General features: G+C 40.0%; 1 protein-coding gene across 4 annotated transcripts in view; it reads left to right on the plus strand.

Annotated features, from left to right (window-relative positions):
• Positions 1–15,510, plus strand: part of LOC126412813 (cytochrome P450 4C1-like) — a 510,424-nt gene extending 494,914 nt beyond the window's left edge. The window contains exons 8-11 of one of the 4 annotated variants that reach the window (XM_050082603.1): positions 164–232; positions 1,406–1,577; positions 7,734–7,913; positions 15,251–15,509. In XM_050082603.1, the coding sequence (XP_049938560.1) occupies positions 164–232; positions 1,406–1,577; positions 7,734–7,913; positions 15,251–15,408 (579 nt within the window). In that variant the 3' untranslated portion in view covers positions 15,409–15,509. Of the gene's footprint in view, positions 1–163; positions 233–1,405; positions 1,578–7,733; positions 7,914–15,250 lie in introns of all 4 variants that reach the window. The other 3 variants (XM_050082598.1, XM_050082602.1, XM_050082597.1) reach the window with 3 other exon arrangements.
• The last annotated feature ends 2,950 nt before the right edge of the window (positions 15,511–18,460 follow it).

The raw sequence follows: 18,460 nt of genomic DNA on the forward strand, positions 1-18,460 counted from the left end.
TTCCATTGATTTATGTGCTTGCCACCCGTGGGTGCTAGTTGTCCAAAGCTCGAGTGCTACTTCTGAGCACAGCGGTTCCACATATCTGAAATTATCTCCCGAGTCATATTTGATTGTGTAAAGTATTTTTGAGCCATCTAAGTTTTTATTCCTTTTTTTAAAGGGCCACGACACGACGTCGGTTGCCATGTCATGGGTTCTTATGCTGCTGGGACATCATCCTGGTATCCAAGTGAGTGTAAATTCTTACCTATATTTTCTTGTAGATTAGGTACAACTGCAAATATTAGCACAATTGCTAGTTTTACACTAGAATTGTCACGGGTTTTTAATCACGTTCGCGGCAGCTTTCATCGAGGACTCAGGGAGTGTTAATAGAAATCATTGTATAGAGCAGGGAAGATGAAACAAAAAGGAATTACTATTGTTAAACTGCTGGAACAATAGGACACCAAATTAAAGTGCGAAAAGTGGCAATCAGTACTAAACAAAGAAAAGTGCGAGGTAATCCAAATGGGTACTAAAAGAAATCCGATAAATTTTGGGTATACGATAAATCGCTCAAATCTAAGGGCTGTCAATTCGACTAAATATCTAGGAATTACAATTACGAGCAACTTAAATTGGAAAGACCACATAGATAAGGCGAAACACAGACTGCGCTTTGTTGGCAGAACACTTAGAAGGTGCGACAAACCCACTAAAGAGACAGCCTACACTACACTTGTCCGTCCTCTGCTGGAATATTGCTGCGCGGTATGGGATCCTTGCCAGGTAGGATTGACGGAGAACATCGAAAAAGTGCAAAGAAGGGCAGCTCGTTTCGTGTTATCGTGCAATAGGGGTGAGAGTGTCTCTGATATGATACGCGAGTTGGGGTGGCAGTCACTGAAACAAAGGCGGTTTTCTTTGCGGCGAGATCTAGTTACGAAATTTCAATCACCACTTTCTCTTCCGAATGCGAAAATATTTTCTTGACACCCATCTACGTAGGGAGAAATTATCATTGTAATAAAATAAGAGAAATCAGAGCTCGAGCGGAAATATTTAGGTGTTCCTTTTTCCCACGCACCATTCGAGAGTGGAATAGTAGAGTAGTAGTATGAAAATGGTTCGATGAACCCTCTGCCAGGCACTTAAGTGTGAATTGAAGAGTAACCATGTAGATGTAGATGTACATGTAAAGTTCGTGAACATATGTTTCTTTGTGCGTTTGGTTTTTGCATACGTGTGCGTGGAGGAGGGGGGGGGGGGGGGGAGGCCGGAGAGAAAGGAGGGGGGTGGGAGAGAGACAGACAGAACAATCGAGAGACAGTGTATGCTTGTGTATCAGTGTGTGTGAAATGTTGAGTGCAAGCTGTTCGTCCCTGGAACGGACGTCACTGATGTTGCCCTCTGCCTATAGGAGAAAGTCTTCGCTGAGCTGGATGACATATTTCGAACCGATCCTAAGAGACGTCCAACTACTCATGATCTGAACAACATGAAGTACCTCGAGATGGTCATCAAGGAAGCCCTGAGACTGTACCCGAGTGTGCCTGCCATCGGCCGCCGAGCGACGAAAGACATCGAAATTGGTGGGTGTAACACATCGTACCTGATTTCCACTTCGTTTGAATCCACGACGTACGGAGGCTGTCTCACTTAAATTTTTATTTCTTGTAATCCGTGATTTTGATGGCGCGTGATAGACAATGGAGAATTCTTATCCCATGGACACCGTTCTCAGTACGTTTTCGTGCAAGCATGTGTTCACAGTTATCTTTGGCATATTTAAACTGTACATGAACCCTAAATTTTATCTTTCTGTACTTGTCAATACACCGACATAAGAGAAATAAGAAATCGTTTATCACGTTGTTGATGAGCCACTTACGCTACCAGTCAAAAGTTTACTACCAACTATCATAAATACGGTTTTCGGCTAAAAAAGGGATATCTTTTTGGGTATTCTATCAGCCACCATTTTGATAATAATACAAATATAAACATGTAAAGGCTAAGCGCCTCAGTAGTGCGTTTGAGTGTTTCTTTGCCCAGACGTCTGTTGACGAATATCCACAACAATGTTGACGTGCCTTTACCTCCGATGGCTCCGTTCGACTAGGCGTTATTCCTTCTGCAGTCTGTTCACATTAGTTTACAATACGATCTGGCAGTGTATGTATACGTGATGAAGTTCATACCATATTATCCCCTAATGAGACACTAAGAGGAGAATGTAACTGAAAAAGTGTTGTAATTGTAGCTCTGCATGAGGAAGGCTATTCTTGTGAGACAGTAGCAACAAATCTCTGTATGAAGATCTTTTTAGAGATGGTTTCGGGACTCGGCTGTTCGATAGGCGATGTTAAATTAAACACCTTTCAGCCGTCAGTTTTCAACCCTATTTTATTTGGCGACCAGTTTCAGCGAATTACTACGCCATTATCGGCAGGTGATGCTTGAAGTGTTCACTGTAGCATACATCTACTAATACCAGCATTGCTAGCCCCTGTTTTGGTCACAACCGAGGTAGACTCTTCCTTCACGTCGGTCAGGGGCCTGAAGATGGCGTAGTAAAACGCTGAAACTGGTTGCCAGATAAAATAAGGTTGAAAATAGAAGGGTGAAAGGTGTTTAACGTGACATCCCCGATAGCAACAAACGTTGGCGCAGTACATTCTACGGTGCACGTTGCACCCGTTCCAACAAACTGGTGCCAATGCAGTTGTTTCTTGATCTGGAAGACCCCGGGTAACATCATGCAGGGAAGATCGGCTCGTAAGTGTATAGAGTAAACGTCAGATAACTCTTACTGCACCTAAAATTCACGAGGAATTTCATAGAATACGAGCAGGTCCGATCTCTACCTCAACCGTACAACGCCCTCTCCATGAAAAAGGTTTAAAGGGGTGAATAGCGGCCAAAAAGCCTTTATTACGCAAACAAAATAAGGTGATACGATTGCAGTGGGCATAGCAACATAGCAACTGAAGCATGCAGCAATGGTCCAAGTTGTTATTCAGACTGAATTACGTGGAAGCCATGAACGAATGTGTGTTCGTCGACTTCGTGGAGAACGTTTCAAAAGTCAGTGACTGACGTCAACGGTGAAACATGGTGGAGGATCGTTCACGGTGTGGGAATATTTTGAGGAAGATAAACTCGGTGATCTAGAAAAATTAATTTAGTATTAAAGAAGGAAAGATGTCAGAGGATGCTGAAACAACAATGCATTTCCGTCTGGCAAGAGACTTATTAGTCGTGAATTTGTTCTGCAGCAGGACACTGATCCGAAACACGCTTATAAATTGTGCAAAGGGTATTTCAGTAGAAAACAGAAATATGTCGAACTGAAGAATATAATTTAGCCATGTCAGTCACCTGACTTTAATCACATTGAACTCTTATGGAATGACCTTGAAAAGGAGGTCGGAGAACTGAGATCATCTAATGGTGGTGATAAATGGAATGATTTACAGACGTATTGGATTGCAGTATTTGCAAAAACACGGCATAATCTTGTCTCCAGAATGCCAACGGTTTTTGTAGCTGTTCTGAGGGCAAAGAGTGGATACTTGAAGAGGCTAAAATGTAAACCATATCGTATCTTGCTTAGTAATAAAGAGAGAAAATATTTATTTTCTTGGTCTAGTTAGTTGTACGTTTGTGCATTGAAATAAAATATGTAGTTTTTATGATAATTAAATCGAAACCCTTAGCTGCAGACATCTGTTGACATACATCAATGGGGACAGTCGAAAATGTGTGACCCGAACGGGACGCGAACCCAGGGTCTCCTGCTTACATGGCAGGCACTCTACCCATTTGAGCCACCGAGGAGACAGAGCAAAGTGCGACTGCAGGGACTTATCCCTTGCACGCTTCCAGTGAGACCCACATGCCCAACTGTCCACAACGTACGTTCGTAATGCTCCCGTCGGTGCACACATTTTCATCTGTCCCCATTAACGAATATCAACACCTGTCTGCAGCTAGCGGTTTCGATTTAATTATCATTTCATTCTAGAGAATCTGCAGTTCATCAATGTTACCTGTTCTTTCGGGAACAGCCACTATCTTCTTATAGTTAAAGGCTACCCGGCCACTGACCTTCTTCTGTGCGAATGTACACGCTCTGACCGGACTCTTACGGGATTCGGCAGCTTAGTCTGCCGCGAGTAATGAGTGAATGGGCAAATATCTATTAGGAGCACTACGAATGTAAGTTGTGGACAGTTGGGAATGTGGGTATCACGGGCAGCGTGCAAGGGATACGTCCCTGCACTCGCACTATCCTTTGTCCTTTCGATGGCTCAGATGGATAGAGCCTCTGCCACGTAAGCAGAAGATCCCGGGTTCGAGTCCGGTCGCGGCACATATTTTCAACTGTCTCTGTTGATGTATATCAACACCTGTCTGCAGATAAGGGTTTCGATTTAATTATCATTTCATTCTAGTTAAGCTGCACCGTCTTCAATGGTATCTGTTCTTTTGGGAACAGATACTATCTTCATATAGTTTTTATCAAGATGATCGAAAACTTTTGACCAGTAGTGCAACTGATCACAACACGATGACCACCAGCCAGCATTCATGGTAATCGCCAGCTGCAAGCCCCACAGCATCTAGAGAAGCAGGAAGTGACTCGCTTGTCTGTCAGGAGTGGTTAGCCAACACTAATATCCGAAGCCACGGTCGCTTCAGTACTTCTGCACTTGCAGTATGATGCGTGGATAAATACTCGCATAGCGATAACGCAGACCGATGTTGTCCTATAGATGGTCAACTGGGTTATGCGTGGGTGACTTAGTGGTAAGTGATGGACTTTGAGTCCTCCTGTTACATGTCTGTCGTACAGGATATTGTGTGTTTTTGGAAGTTTCCACCAAGATAACGTCACAGAGCTGTATTCTCGGCCGCACTTTTCGAGGCCATATATGATGTATATCTTATAGAATTACTGATGAATGGAGAAAAGATATTGTATGCAGTAACGTCACTACAATATATATCAGTTCGACTGGTGATTCTCTCAAGTAACAGACAGGTGCAAAAAGCTTGAATCCGTCGCACTCTTGGCGGAATGTGCACAGTTATGAAACTTCGTGGCAGATTAGAACTGAGTGTCACACAGGGACTTGAACCTGGAACGTTGACTTTCTGGTTAGTGTTTCACTTTGTTGTGGTTAACGCTAAATTCTTGAGGCTTACGCAAGTTTTTCTCGTTCATTTACTTGCGTTAAGTGTGTAGGTGCAGCAAACAAAGAAAAGACACACAAGCTACAGAACAGAACAGAAGTTTATTGTCTCATAACACACTGTTTCAAGCTATGGCATAATGTACGGGAGATTCGTCAAAACACAAATACTTTTTACAGTTTTCTTAAATTATCATTAATATAACATCCTGTACTAGAAACGTAATTAACACACAACTTATGATTTTTTACAACAACAAATTATTACATCCTAAGTACATGTTCTCTCCTGCTCAGATTTTCAGATGGTTCTTCATGAACCCTTCGGCTGAACAGTAACATATCTATACCAGTTTTTCACACAATATTTTTTAATGTTTCCAGATAAATACTGAGCAGATCTTTTCTCTTTACTTTGTTGTAAATTTATACACATATACTGCAGAGTGTGAGCGTAAAGTATTAGTTGTGGGTGGGCACCATCAAATTATTTTCTTTCCTGGGGTCATTAACATGTTGAAAATCATTTGCTGCAAATAAACCAGGGGTACTTTGCACAAAGAAAATCAGTTCATAGATATACAGTGTAGGGTTCACTTAATATACTTAGATTTCTTAGGAGTGGGTGATATGGTTTTCTTCGCTTTATAATGTGTGTATTTCTAAAGACTGTTTTTTGAAGTTTTGGTATTCAAGACATACAATTCGAGCTATCCCAAAATATAATTCTGTAGCTTACTATGGTTTGTAGTACCTGTGATATACTATTTTCCTTATGTTCATGCTGATAGTATTGTGCAGTATCATCATTGGATATGCTAGGCTACTTAATTCATTTGCAAGGTACTGTGTACGTGAACTTCATGAGACATTTTTACCTAATTGTATTCCTTAAAATTTCATATAACTAGATGCCTGAAAATTCTGGTTTTGGTGATGAATTTGAACACCATTTAACTATGTTCGTTTTGTTTTAAACTATAGTGACTGAGTTTCTTCTATGTTTAGTTTTAACCCAATTAAATTGAGCCAGGTACCTAATTTTCTATTGTGACAGTTTGAGGAATTTGGTCGGTACTGTTAATTTCAACAATTACAGCTCTGTCATCCTCAAATAAAATAATTGGCACTCCGTATTAAGCGGTAGGTCATTTATGTAACACATAAACTGAATGCGACCGAAGACAATCCTGGGATACTCTTTGTGAAATATTTTTGCATTGTGAAGCGTAATTTCCTCTCTTTGTGTTCAGTGGGTTGGGTAGGACCTACACCATTCTAATACTATGATTATAAACTGTAATTTCTCCAGTTTAGACAGTAACAAGCGGTGGTACACACTATCCAAAGCCTTTGATAGATCACAAAAAGTTACAGTGGCATGCAGAGAGCTGCCTACAGATGATCTAATTTTATCTACAAACTGGTTGACAGCAAATAAGGTGCTTTGCCTTTCTGAAATCCATACTGATCTTTCGAAATAATGCGTATTGTGACAACCTTTTCAAATATTTTTAATAGTGACGGGAGAAGAGAGATTGGGCGAAGATTTGCCATATGCTCTCTTCTGCCTTTTTCTATTCGTGGTTTAAATATTGCATACTACACGGTATCTGGAAAACATCCTTTTTCAAAGGATTGATTAACTACTGTGAATAGTGGCTACACAGTTATTTTAGAGAATGCCTTTAACATTTTTATTGATATTTCGTCCCATCCTTCTGATATTTTACTTTTAGTGATTGCATAGCATTTTCTGTATATTTTGCAATTGTTTTGTTAAATTTATTGAAAGCTGCACCTTAAAATTCCTGAATATCAAAGAAATTTCTCTTATGTATGCAACTTTCTACAGTAATGTTTGATTTGTTTACATTTAAAAATAATTCGTTAAGCAGTTCTTAGATCTGAACAGATTTACAATACTTTTGTCCTCTGTCTTGATTTTTGAAATAGATTGACCTCTAGTTGTAATGTCTGTTTCAGCTTTGATCTATGATCGTAGCGCTTATGAATTGTTTTCACTATTATTTGCCAGTTCCTGTGCAGTATGTAGAACTTTCTTAAAAATGTTTTTAAATCAGTAACCAAATCAGGAATTTCGATGTATTTCAGTTCACTGTGTAGCTGTCTTATTCCTGCATTAGGTATGTTTTCAGTATTCCACTTTACTTTATTTCCTTCTTTTTTACTGTATGCTGCAAGAGGGAAGGTTCCGTTAAATACGTGCAAGACGTTTTCCAGGAATTAAGAAAAATTTTCAGGACAAGAAATGCTATGTTCTATAGTCCACGCCACGTTATTTAATCTATAGTAAGAAACATACAAAGAACTGTAAAGGTAATCGGAGCCATACACTCGGTATTTTCAATGTTTGATGTATTATAGTTGCCTCTATTCTACACTAAGCAATTTCAAAAGCAAATACTAGCTACAACTTGTGCCCCAAACGAAATCTGTACTTTCGGAGAACCTTTTTAGTCCAAATACAGTGGTGTGAAACCTTTAGTACACAGTAAGTATTGCTTGCACACTTCTCTGGTCTCACAGGTAGCTACAAAATTCCTGAGGGCTGCCTGATAACCCTCAACATCCGGCACACTCACCGCGACCCCGACCACTGGCCGGACCCGGAGCGCTTCAACCCGGACAACTTCCTGCCGGAGAGGGTGCAGGGCAGGCACCCCTTCGCCTACGTGCCCTTCAGCGCTGGGCCCCGAAACTGTATAGGTAAGACGTATAGCTACTGCACTCTCTAAACTTTCATGACTACAAAACATATTCACTGCATTATTTAGCATCTGATGCAGTTAGCACAAGAATTCACGAAAATGAGATGCACATATGAAATCATTTAGCACTTACCTTGATTGTAACGTAGAATCAATCTTCTTTGTTCTCACTTTTTTTCACAGTGTCCATAATTTGAGTTTTACAAATTTCTGCTCTGAGTATAATGTTATCTATAAACAAACTTTTTAGGTGTTAAAAGGTCAATCTTTTTTCGTTATAGTTATCTCAGTTTACATCCTCCTTACACAAAACGAGAGACAATCTGCCGCTTCATGCTGTGCTCGTGTCTAACCCTCAGATATCGACTTCACAATCTTGAAATCAAACAGTAACTGATTCAACTAAAAAAAACCTTCCTTTTTTCTCCCTCACTCTTCTGACCGGTCAACTACGGATTCCATTCCTGTGCCAACCTCAGAATAGCATGTGCACCTAACATTGTCAGTTAATTATTGGGTGTATTCCGGTCTGAACATTCGCCTACAGTTTTTACATTCTACAGTTCCCTTTAGTAGCACAGAAATTATTCCATGATATATTAACAAATATTCCACCATCTTGTCACCAGCGTTTGCTCATCTCATCAGAAATTCTGTGAAGAACTTTCCCATTTCGTACCTTAACCGTCCATTTAGTTTTCAACATTCGTTTATAATACTATATCTCAAATGCTTAGATTCTCATCTATTCATATTTCAATATTAATTTTTGAAATTTAAAAGTTGTTTGTATTTTTTTGTATTTATGTTTTACAATGGCATTGTTAATTGCTTACAATGTATTCCTATTTATTTATATACAAAGCTTTTATGATCACTCCAAGAACCATAAGGCCACACATATCTCTCATCAGAAGTAAGCAATCGACAAGATAAACCAAACCTTGAGCTACCTAACTTTTCACCACATTGACCAGCAGACTCGTGAAACAAACAGCAAAAAGTCATCACAACTGTATTAATAAGCGAGATTCAGCCATGAACTTTTCATAAACAAGAGTATGCATTTTTTGCGTCAGAATACATCCATACAGCAACTTTGCTTGGCTGCATTTTCCTGTTAACAGCCTTCCGCTCTAAGCGATAGAATGCACGTTCTATACAACAACTGCCGTTGTCTGTGACGTATGGGCAGAGATGTTTCACTAACAGTGGGCAATTTAAATGTTGTAGGAAAAGGTTCTGAAATTACTTAATATAAGAATTTTAAAATATAGTTGAAATTAACAGTTCATAAAAATACAGATTGTAGAGAATTTTTTGTGTAAACGTTGATCAGTGAAGTACCAAACAGATGATAGAAGTAGCGGCAAAGTAAATAGCTTCCAATGGACAGAGGAGACTTCCAACACTGTAGGTCTAAGAACAGGTGACTGACCCTCACTGCAGCTACAACTTAATTCTTTAATTTTCTAGCTCCAATTCCCCCTTTCGTATCCTTTTTTAAAGATTTGAGAATATCAATCGATATTAACTGTTTTTATTTCTTATTGATATATGATTTATGTGTTTGAACTAAAACAGTCTTATTTGTTGTTTGAATTTCATAGTGGTGATAGTCCAAAAGTACCGTTCAGTCACTAACATCCGTTTTTAACTCAGATCGATAGTATCATTTGGATAAATCTTACGTTAGAGGTGTGCAGAATGTTAAAAACCTTTTCGGTCCTTAAATCACTGTACCCACTGCCATTAAATTTATCTCACTAATCCACATATCAATAACGTGAATGAGTCTCCCAAACAGCCGCCTCTGCAGACAAGGTCGCTAATACACACCTGTATTGTGGCGTTAAGTTAGAGGTAAGCCACTTCGAATCCTTGTGATGGAAGCTTTCCACAATTACCATTTGTGACCGATAAGTGTATGAGATATGGTTGGATCAAGGTCTCCAGTCTTTACCCCGTATCCTGAATTAAATCCTAAATTGCTCTGCTGTGTGTCGTGGAGTGTGTGCATGTTACACTATTGATGGCGACCCTTCTGTAAGATAGGGATGTTAAGCTCGGCAAGCCCTTTGGTGCTGTTTAAGAGTAGTAGTCTATGTGCTGGCATCAGGTTACACTCTCTCCCTTCCCTTCATTCATAACAACACGAACCCAGCATTGCACTGTAAACATTCTCATCACAGTCCTTCGCATGACACAGCTGCACACTAGACTTCGTAATAAGTCTGAGGAAAGTGACGACAAACTATCTCCATTATACATAGATGTATACAATGGAGCCTAACTTTTCCACTTTAAATTATTTTTGACTCATTAACAACATTTGTAATCTTTTTTCTCTAACATGAACAGCGAGCAGAGACTCATCAAACAAACAGCAATAATTTCTTGTAACTTCATTAATATGGAAGACACAGACATCAAATCTTTTAAATACGATTTTTATTCGGCTACGGTATAAAATCTTGATGTCACTAATGCAGTGGTATAACAGTATTGCATCACTTTGGGTTCTGGCTAGAAAATCGCTGATGTCAGCACTTTTTGATGTCACCTTTCCCAGAATCACAATGTCAGCAGCATATTTTCTTGGAATTCTCTCCCACCTCCCCCTTCCTTCAGTCCCAGTGGCCAGCGGCTTTAAGTGATGGTCTCAACGCCATCGGGCCGTCTGGCAATCGCCATGGGGTTTCTGGGGCTGTGGAAGGGCGAAGGCGAAAGGAATTCTGGGAATAAAATACGGCTAACATTGCGATTCCAGGAAAGCTGGCGCCAAAAACTGCTGACATCAGCGATTTCCTAGCCAGAACACACAGTGCTACTCTACTTGACACCATTATATAACTCTCAGGAATCTCCTTAGAGTCGCTTATTCTTTGCTTGGTTAAATGTTAATACCAACAGCCTTCCACATTCAGAGATTACTTCCTGTACCACAGGAATGTTCCTTGTACTCACGTGTACCAACAGTTATTGTTACCTGTGGCACTTGTACAGATAAAATATTTGATCAACAGCGGACGGCGTGAAAGTTGTGGATAAAAGTTTCTTGAGACTTTTAGAATATGGTTGAAATTTAACTGTTCATACAAAATACAAATTGAGGAGGTATTTAGTACAGATGCTGGACAGTGCAAGTGAAACTAGATGGCAGAGAAAGCAGTATAGGAAATAGTTTTCAGTAGTCAACAGATATTTCAAACACTATGGACCTAGGGACAAATGACTAAACTTCTCTGCACCCACAGTTTAGCCAAAAGTGTTGTCACTCTAATTCCCCCTTTCCTCTCTTTGCTTTGAATTAGTAAATATCTAAGGTTATTAACTGCTATTGGTTTTTCCTAATGTATGATTTAGGTGTTTCAGGTAAAACAGTTTTACTTTGTGCCAGACTTTCGTTGTGGTAATAGTTCAAATACTATGTTCACTGAATCGCATTGCTCATTTTTAACACAAACCGGTAAATATATTTGAATAAGTGTTATGTTAGAGGTTGCAGAATGTTCAAAACCATTCCATCTTTTAAATCGCTGTTCCCATAGCCAATATAAACCACTAGCCACTAAACCACAAATCATTGATGCGAAAGTGTCTTCCAAATGAAGTCACTTCCATTATTCACACTTTTATGATACTTTCATCTAGTCAGCTATGTAAGCTGATTCTTGTTTGTATCATCAGTTTAAAAACTCTTGGTGGCGTACGAAGCATGGCTTCATGTATGAACAGATAACATCCACCACGTCTCTCACTATCCCTCAACTTTTGGTAAGAGTTCTGCTTTGCTTAAGGCCAGCAATCCCCAGAACCATAACATCGTTCAACATGGCTAGAAACTGGCAGAAGAATTCTAGTAGAAATACGTGCTCGAACAACAAAGAATATAACAGCCAAAGATAGTTTACTCTTCGGAAAACTCTTACGACTTTCTATAATCCAATTGTAAGTAGTCTAGATCTGACTCCTAGTGTGTTGGAGCGCTCCCGTCACCAGTACACCATTGACAGTCAGAAATTGCTGGTTTACCCTGTGTTGCAACTTCCGCTGCGCAGAGCAACATGCCAACCAGTTCTCAAGCAGCAAACTTAATCGGATGCGAAAATGCCACTTATTTCAAGAAAAAACTTTTCTCCAGCCATAATCAAAATTAAGAACAGATTTTTGACATGCTTAGAGACTGTAGAGCCAACGGCTTTGGCGCAGTGTTAACACCTGTTCCCAACAGATAGCTGAAGTTAAGCGCTGTCGGGCTTCACCTCCACTTGGATGGGAGACCGTCTAGGCCTGCTGAGCGCAGTTGGCAAGCAGGCTGCACTCAACCCTTGTGGGGGCAACTGAGAAGCTACTTGACTCAGAAGCGGTAGCTCCGGATCCAATGACACCTATTTGCAGAGGAGGATACGGCGGTCGGTCGACGCCGTTGGGCTTCCGAGGCCTGTCCCGACGGAATTTTGAGTGGGCAGCATAGAAAACTGTATCATGCTTGAATATCGGATTTTTATGCATTTATTTGTACGAGGTAGAAACTTAAAACTTCAAACTACTTATAAGTTAAACAGTGGGAAAATGTCATATTCCGAAACTTATGCATACTAAACGCAATGCAATGCGCACCTTTGGAAAGATACCTGAGAGAAGTATTTTGGTAATTAATGACAGTATGGGAGAATTTAATCCCTTTTCAGTGAATTTACCATACCTCGGGCACTAACTGAAAAACAAGGCTTTGATATGCCTTGACACACTATAGGGATCGATATCAAATGAGATATTGAAGCTGTTTTCCTATCGCCATGGAGATCGGAGTCTAGTCGTGCCTGCCTGCAGGCAGTACTAGTCGCTACAACGTCGCAACTTTGGACCTTAAGCGTTAGATGCCGTAGAAGCTAAAAAGTGAGATTCCAGCGAGAGGTTTCGTTACTGTGTGTTAGCGTGGTGTCTCCTGGTATAACTCAAGTTTTGTCCATTGTGTTGGTCGATGAAAAGAACTTGTAGCAGACGTTGATGCGTTTGACGTATATGTCCATAGTATTCGAGACTTGTCTTCGACACACTACTGTCGATATTGCTGCCAGTAATGCATCAATCACAACGAAAAGTGTTTCCGTAGTGCACATCAACTTTCACACCACTTAAAATAGAAATTTTGAATAAAATATTTACGTACACTTTTGCAGTTTAAATTCACAAACTTTTCTTCTGCTAGTCATATACGTTGGGATATCAAAAAACAGTCATGACAGTAATAGATATATATCTATGCGGAATAAACCATTCGTGGCACTGAGGCAACTGTTCAGACAGTATGAGGGGGTAAAGAACAAATGCCGTTATATGTCTGGAAAATTTATTCAACATATTCGCTTTGAGATCAACATATTCATTGTGTCTCTGTTCCAGCTTCTTTAACCCATCTAAGAGAGAGAGATTTCGATTGTGCTGCAAATCGTTCTTCCGCAGCCTTTCTTACTTTCTCAGTGTTCGTAAATCTTCACGTCTTCCTCCCTTGAGATTTTTCTTGATGTTTCTGCGAGACACAATTCAGTCGAGTAGGGTGGATATTTGAGGATTTCAAAGTGAAGTCTTGCAAATTTTTGCTGCCCGATGGAAGCCTTGCGAGGATTGGCATTGTCCTGCAGAAACAACATTCCTTTTCTCAGCTTTTCACGACGTTTATAGACAAATCGTTGCTTCAGTTTGTCGAGAAGGTCAACATAGGACTTTTCTGTGATGCTTTTACCTTGTTACAAGTAGCCGAAAAGCAGGATTCTATCTTCAGCCAAAAAGACCGATGCCTGCAGCTTGTCTGCAGATCTCCGTGTTTTGACTTGCTTTGGACGTGGAGGACCGCTATGTCTCCATTCTTTGGACTGTTCTGTGGTCTCTGGATCATAAGGGTATATCCACGTTTCATGCATGATGACAAGGCGATACAAAAATCCCACAAAATCCCGTCGAAACTGGACCAAAATGGACTGTGAAACAGCCATCCCTTCACACTTTTGGTCTGTACTGAGACTTTTGGGAACCATTTGGCTGAGAGCTTCCTCATATCCAAAACATCGTTAATAATATGACCGACACGTTTTCGGGATACGCCCTAAGTCTCTGTTATCAGTTTAGCAGTTATCCTCCGATAATCCGAGAACATGGAATGAACAGCATCCACGGTCTCCGCAACTATGATTGAGTTGACCTGTCTTAAAGCCAGCAACCCAATTCTTGACAGTTACCATCCAACTTATGAAGAGAACCACCACAAATTTGTTTCGCGTTGTTCCCTTTCAAAAAGATACTTACTCAAAGCACGACTGCCTTTCACTGTAAATTCCCTATCTTCTTATTCCACATTAAAAAAAATGGCTCTGAGCACTATGGGACTTAACTTCTGAGGTCATCAGTACCCTAGAACTTATAACTACTTACAAATACCTAACCTAAGGACATCACACACATTCGAGCCTGCGACCGGAGCGATAGCGCGGTTCCAGACTATAGTGCCTAGAAGCGCTCTGCCACTCCGGCCGGAACCACATTCACTTCAAACTTGCACATAAAAATAAAAACCAATGTTTTTACTTCGCAGTTACTATCAAATGCAATGTAAAATACAATGGTTTACGCCAAAACATAAGAATTCATCTACATCGGTTTTAACTAAGAATAGCCAAGGACATACCAGCATCTCCTGATTCATCGTATGTTTGTTCTGTTTCCTATGGTCGTAACAAGTGAATCCCGAAAGCAGAAGGGCTGGTGCCCAGCAGATTTTTCATTTTTTGGCTCATCAGTTTACTGACAGGTTTGATGCGGCCTACCGGGAACTCCCCTCCTGTGTCAACCTTTTCATGTAACAGTAACAACCTAAATCGTCTTTACTTGCTGGATGTACTCTAATCTCTGTCTTCCTCTACAGTTTTTACCCTTGGCAGCGCCCTCTAGAGCCACGGAGGTTATTCCCAGATGTCTTAACACATGTCCTATCGTGCTACCCCTTCTTCGTGTCAGTATTATCCATACATTCCATCCCAGATGAATCTTCGGAGAACCTCTTATTCCTTACCTTACAATTCAACCTAATTTTCAGCATTCTAGTGTAACACTGCACCTCAAATGAATTGGTTCTCTTCTGTTTCGGTTTTTCCACAGTTCGTGTGTCACTACCACACAATGCTTGTGCTACAAACATACATTCTCAGAGATTTCTTGCTCAAATTAAGACCTTTGTCTGATGCTAGTAGACTTCTCTTACCAGGAAAGCCCTTTTTGCCCAGAAACAGCAGAGTAAATTCTAATGAATTACTATGCGCCTGTTGGAATCCACAGGCCAGAAGTTCGCCATCCTGGAGGAGAAGACGGTGCTGTCGTACGTGCTGCGCAACTTCCGCGTGGAGACGGTGGACAGGCTGGAGGACCTCAAACTCATCGGCGAGCTCGTCCTCAGGCCGATGAACGGTGTCAACCTCAGGCTGTGGCCGCGGTAGCGCAGAGTCCGTGGCGGCGCTTCTTCCTGTCTCCTGCTCAGTCTGGCAACAGCGCAGTGCTTTGCGCCTCACTTATTCATCACGTGACCTTAACATTCTAATAAGTGTGTATATATGTTTTTTATAATTTACTCAATAAATGGTACTTTGTAATTTATTTAACTTCTTGGGCATATACATAACACTGATAAATATCACACTCATAGTGTTGGAATGTTCTACACCAGTATCTGCATAACTACTCTGCAAATCACAGTTAAATGCCTTCGAACCATCTTCCGACTAATTTTCTACACTTTCAGTCTCTAACAGCGCTTGTGAGGCCATCGTACTACTTGCTCATGGACAGTGCAGAGAATTTTACGCATCACTTGTAGAAAGTGTGAAATATTTATAACGTCATGTTTCGAGAGTACGCCATCCGATTGTAACTCAACGGGATCTAGTGATCAATGAATGACTTCAGATGGATACGGCACACCTGAACTTGTGGACGTTCTTCCACTCCGAAGTGAGACCTTTATCTAGGTTAGACGTTTCGTTACTGTGTGTTAACGTGGTGTCTCCCGGTGTCGCCAAAGTTTGTCCGTTGTGCTGGTCGATGAAAAGAACTTGTAGGGCACGGCGGTACATTTGGCGTATATGTCCTTGGTATTCGAACCTTGCCTTCAACACACTACTATCGATACTGCTGCCGGTAATGCGTAAATCGTCAACGGGAAGTGTTTCAATAGTCAACATCAACTTTCACACCAATTAAAGCAGAAATTTTGAATTTAATATTCATGTATTCTTTTGGAGTTTAAATTCACAAGCTTTTCGTCTGCTGGTAGCGTACTCAAGACTGTAACGGATATATAACTATGTGGAGTAAACATTCAGTGGCACTGAACCAAATGTTCATTAATTTTTTTACTCTCATTCTTCCAAACTTTCTATGTTTTCTGCCGTCTACGAATGTTTTTACTTGCAAACTTCTGCATTAATGTATCAGTAACGGAAACTGAAGTAAAAGGGAGCCGTACTGCTGTATAACCAACAAGTTCCTGTAACAAGTCTAACCCGAGAACAGAGACTCTCGAAAGCATCATATCGATCAGACTCACAGACTTGAATCAACCAGAAATGATTTATATTGATAAATTATGACTAATCATGAAGAACATAAAACATATTGTGCAAATAATCTGCAAGGAATTGTCTTAAGGGGTGCCCATGTGTTGAGTTGATAAGCTCTCCATACCATGATATTTCAGAAGCCCATGTACCATGCATCCAGGACTTTGCTGACTGTTATGACTGCTTTTCGCCATAAATTTAGAATTTCGCTTCCTTTTCCATTCCATTCATTTATTTCGTGAATGGGTACGGCATATGAAAATAACTCACATAGGCCAACTAGAATACACACATATATATATATATATATATATATATATATATATATATATATATATATATATATATATATATGGGGGTAAGATGTGGGATGCGTCACCAATAGCCTCTCCCACACAAATGTCAACCTCTCCGGCACGTGGTATCCCCTGCTACGCTAACGAGGCTCTGGCGACCGAGTTTCTCCCGGGATAAGGAGAACCCTCTACTAAGTCAACGACCTTCTAGAGGGCGGATGAGCTGGTAGAGCAAGGACACCCTCTTGTCCTTGGAGTGAGAAATCACTCCTAAAGACGGAAGAATCACCAAGGGTGGTCAACGGCATAGGATGCTGAAGGCAACGGGAAACCACAGCATTAAAGATCCAATGGATATCCCCAGGAAAACTCATCATGGCAGGGTTCAATGTCAAATTATCCGGAATTTCAACTCCCCCACTCGGATCTCTGGGGGGGAGAGCCTTGAACAATGCCACAAGTAAATACAAAAATAATGCAACAATAGCAACTTGGAATGTAAGATCATTATACCAACCAGGCAAAGTAAATAATGTTATACAAGAAATGAAACGCCTAAAAATTAACATTTTGGGTGTAAGTGAAACAAGATGGCCTGACTCAGGAGAAATGACCATTGACAACTTGAAAGTATATTACTCGGGAAATTCTGATAGCCAGCACAGGAATGGGGTAGGAATAATTTTAGATGAGTATGTTAGTAAATCTGTCAAAAGCATTTTACCAATCTCAGATAGAGTAATCAGTCCACATTTACAAACGAAACAAACAAATATTAATTTAATCCAAATCAATGCTCCAACAGCCGACAAAGACCAAGAACAAATAGGAAAATTTTATGAAGAATTAACACAAGCAATAGGAACCTCAAAAAGCAGAGACATTATTATCATCATGGGAGATTTTAATGCCAAAATAGGTGAAGGAAGTGAAGGTGATCTTATTGGACCTTTTGGTTTAGGAACAAGAAATGAAAGAGGAGATTTGCTGTCACAATTTTGCCAGGAAAACAATCTGTCTATTACAAACACATTTTTTAAACTCCCTAAACGAAGACTTTATACTTGGAAATCACCAAGAGACTGCAATGAAGAAGTTTGCAGAAATCAAATTGATTTCATACTTATAAACAAGAGGTACAAAAATTCTATTCATGGTGTGAAAACATATCCAGGAGCTGATATATTTTCTGATCATAACCTTTTAGTAGCAAAGTTCCATGTGAAACTGAAAGCCATACAAAAGAAACAAAAGAAGGACTATATAAATACAACTATTCTAAGAGACCCCTTGACTAAACAAAAGACTTCTGAAGAGATTAATAAGGAATTAGTTAGGATAAAGAATAATCAAACAGAAGACATTGATGGCAAATGGGAACTTATAAAAGACACATTAAATAATGCATGTAAAAACACAATGGCGACCAAACACGACAACATGAAAAAGAAGTGGATGACAGAGAAGATATTACAATTGATGGAACAAAGAAGAATACTTAAAAATAGAGATGAAAGTGAGTATAAAAGATTACATGCAGAAATACGAAAAGAAACACGGCTAGCAAAAGAAGAATGGTACAAGGAACAATGCTCTGAAATTGAGAGTTATGAAACAAGACATGATAGTTTCAACGT

Source organism: Schistocerca serialis, chromosome 7 (assembly GCF_023864345.2).
Source record: "Schistocerca serialis cubense isolate TAMUIC-IGC-003099 chromosome 7, iqSchSeri2.2, whole genome shotgun sequence".
Lineage (NCBI taxonomy): Eukaryota > Metazoa > Arthropoda > Insecta > Orthoptera > Acrididae > Schistocerca > Schistocerca serialis.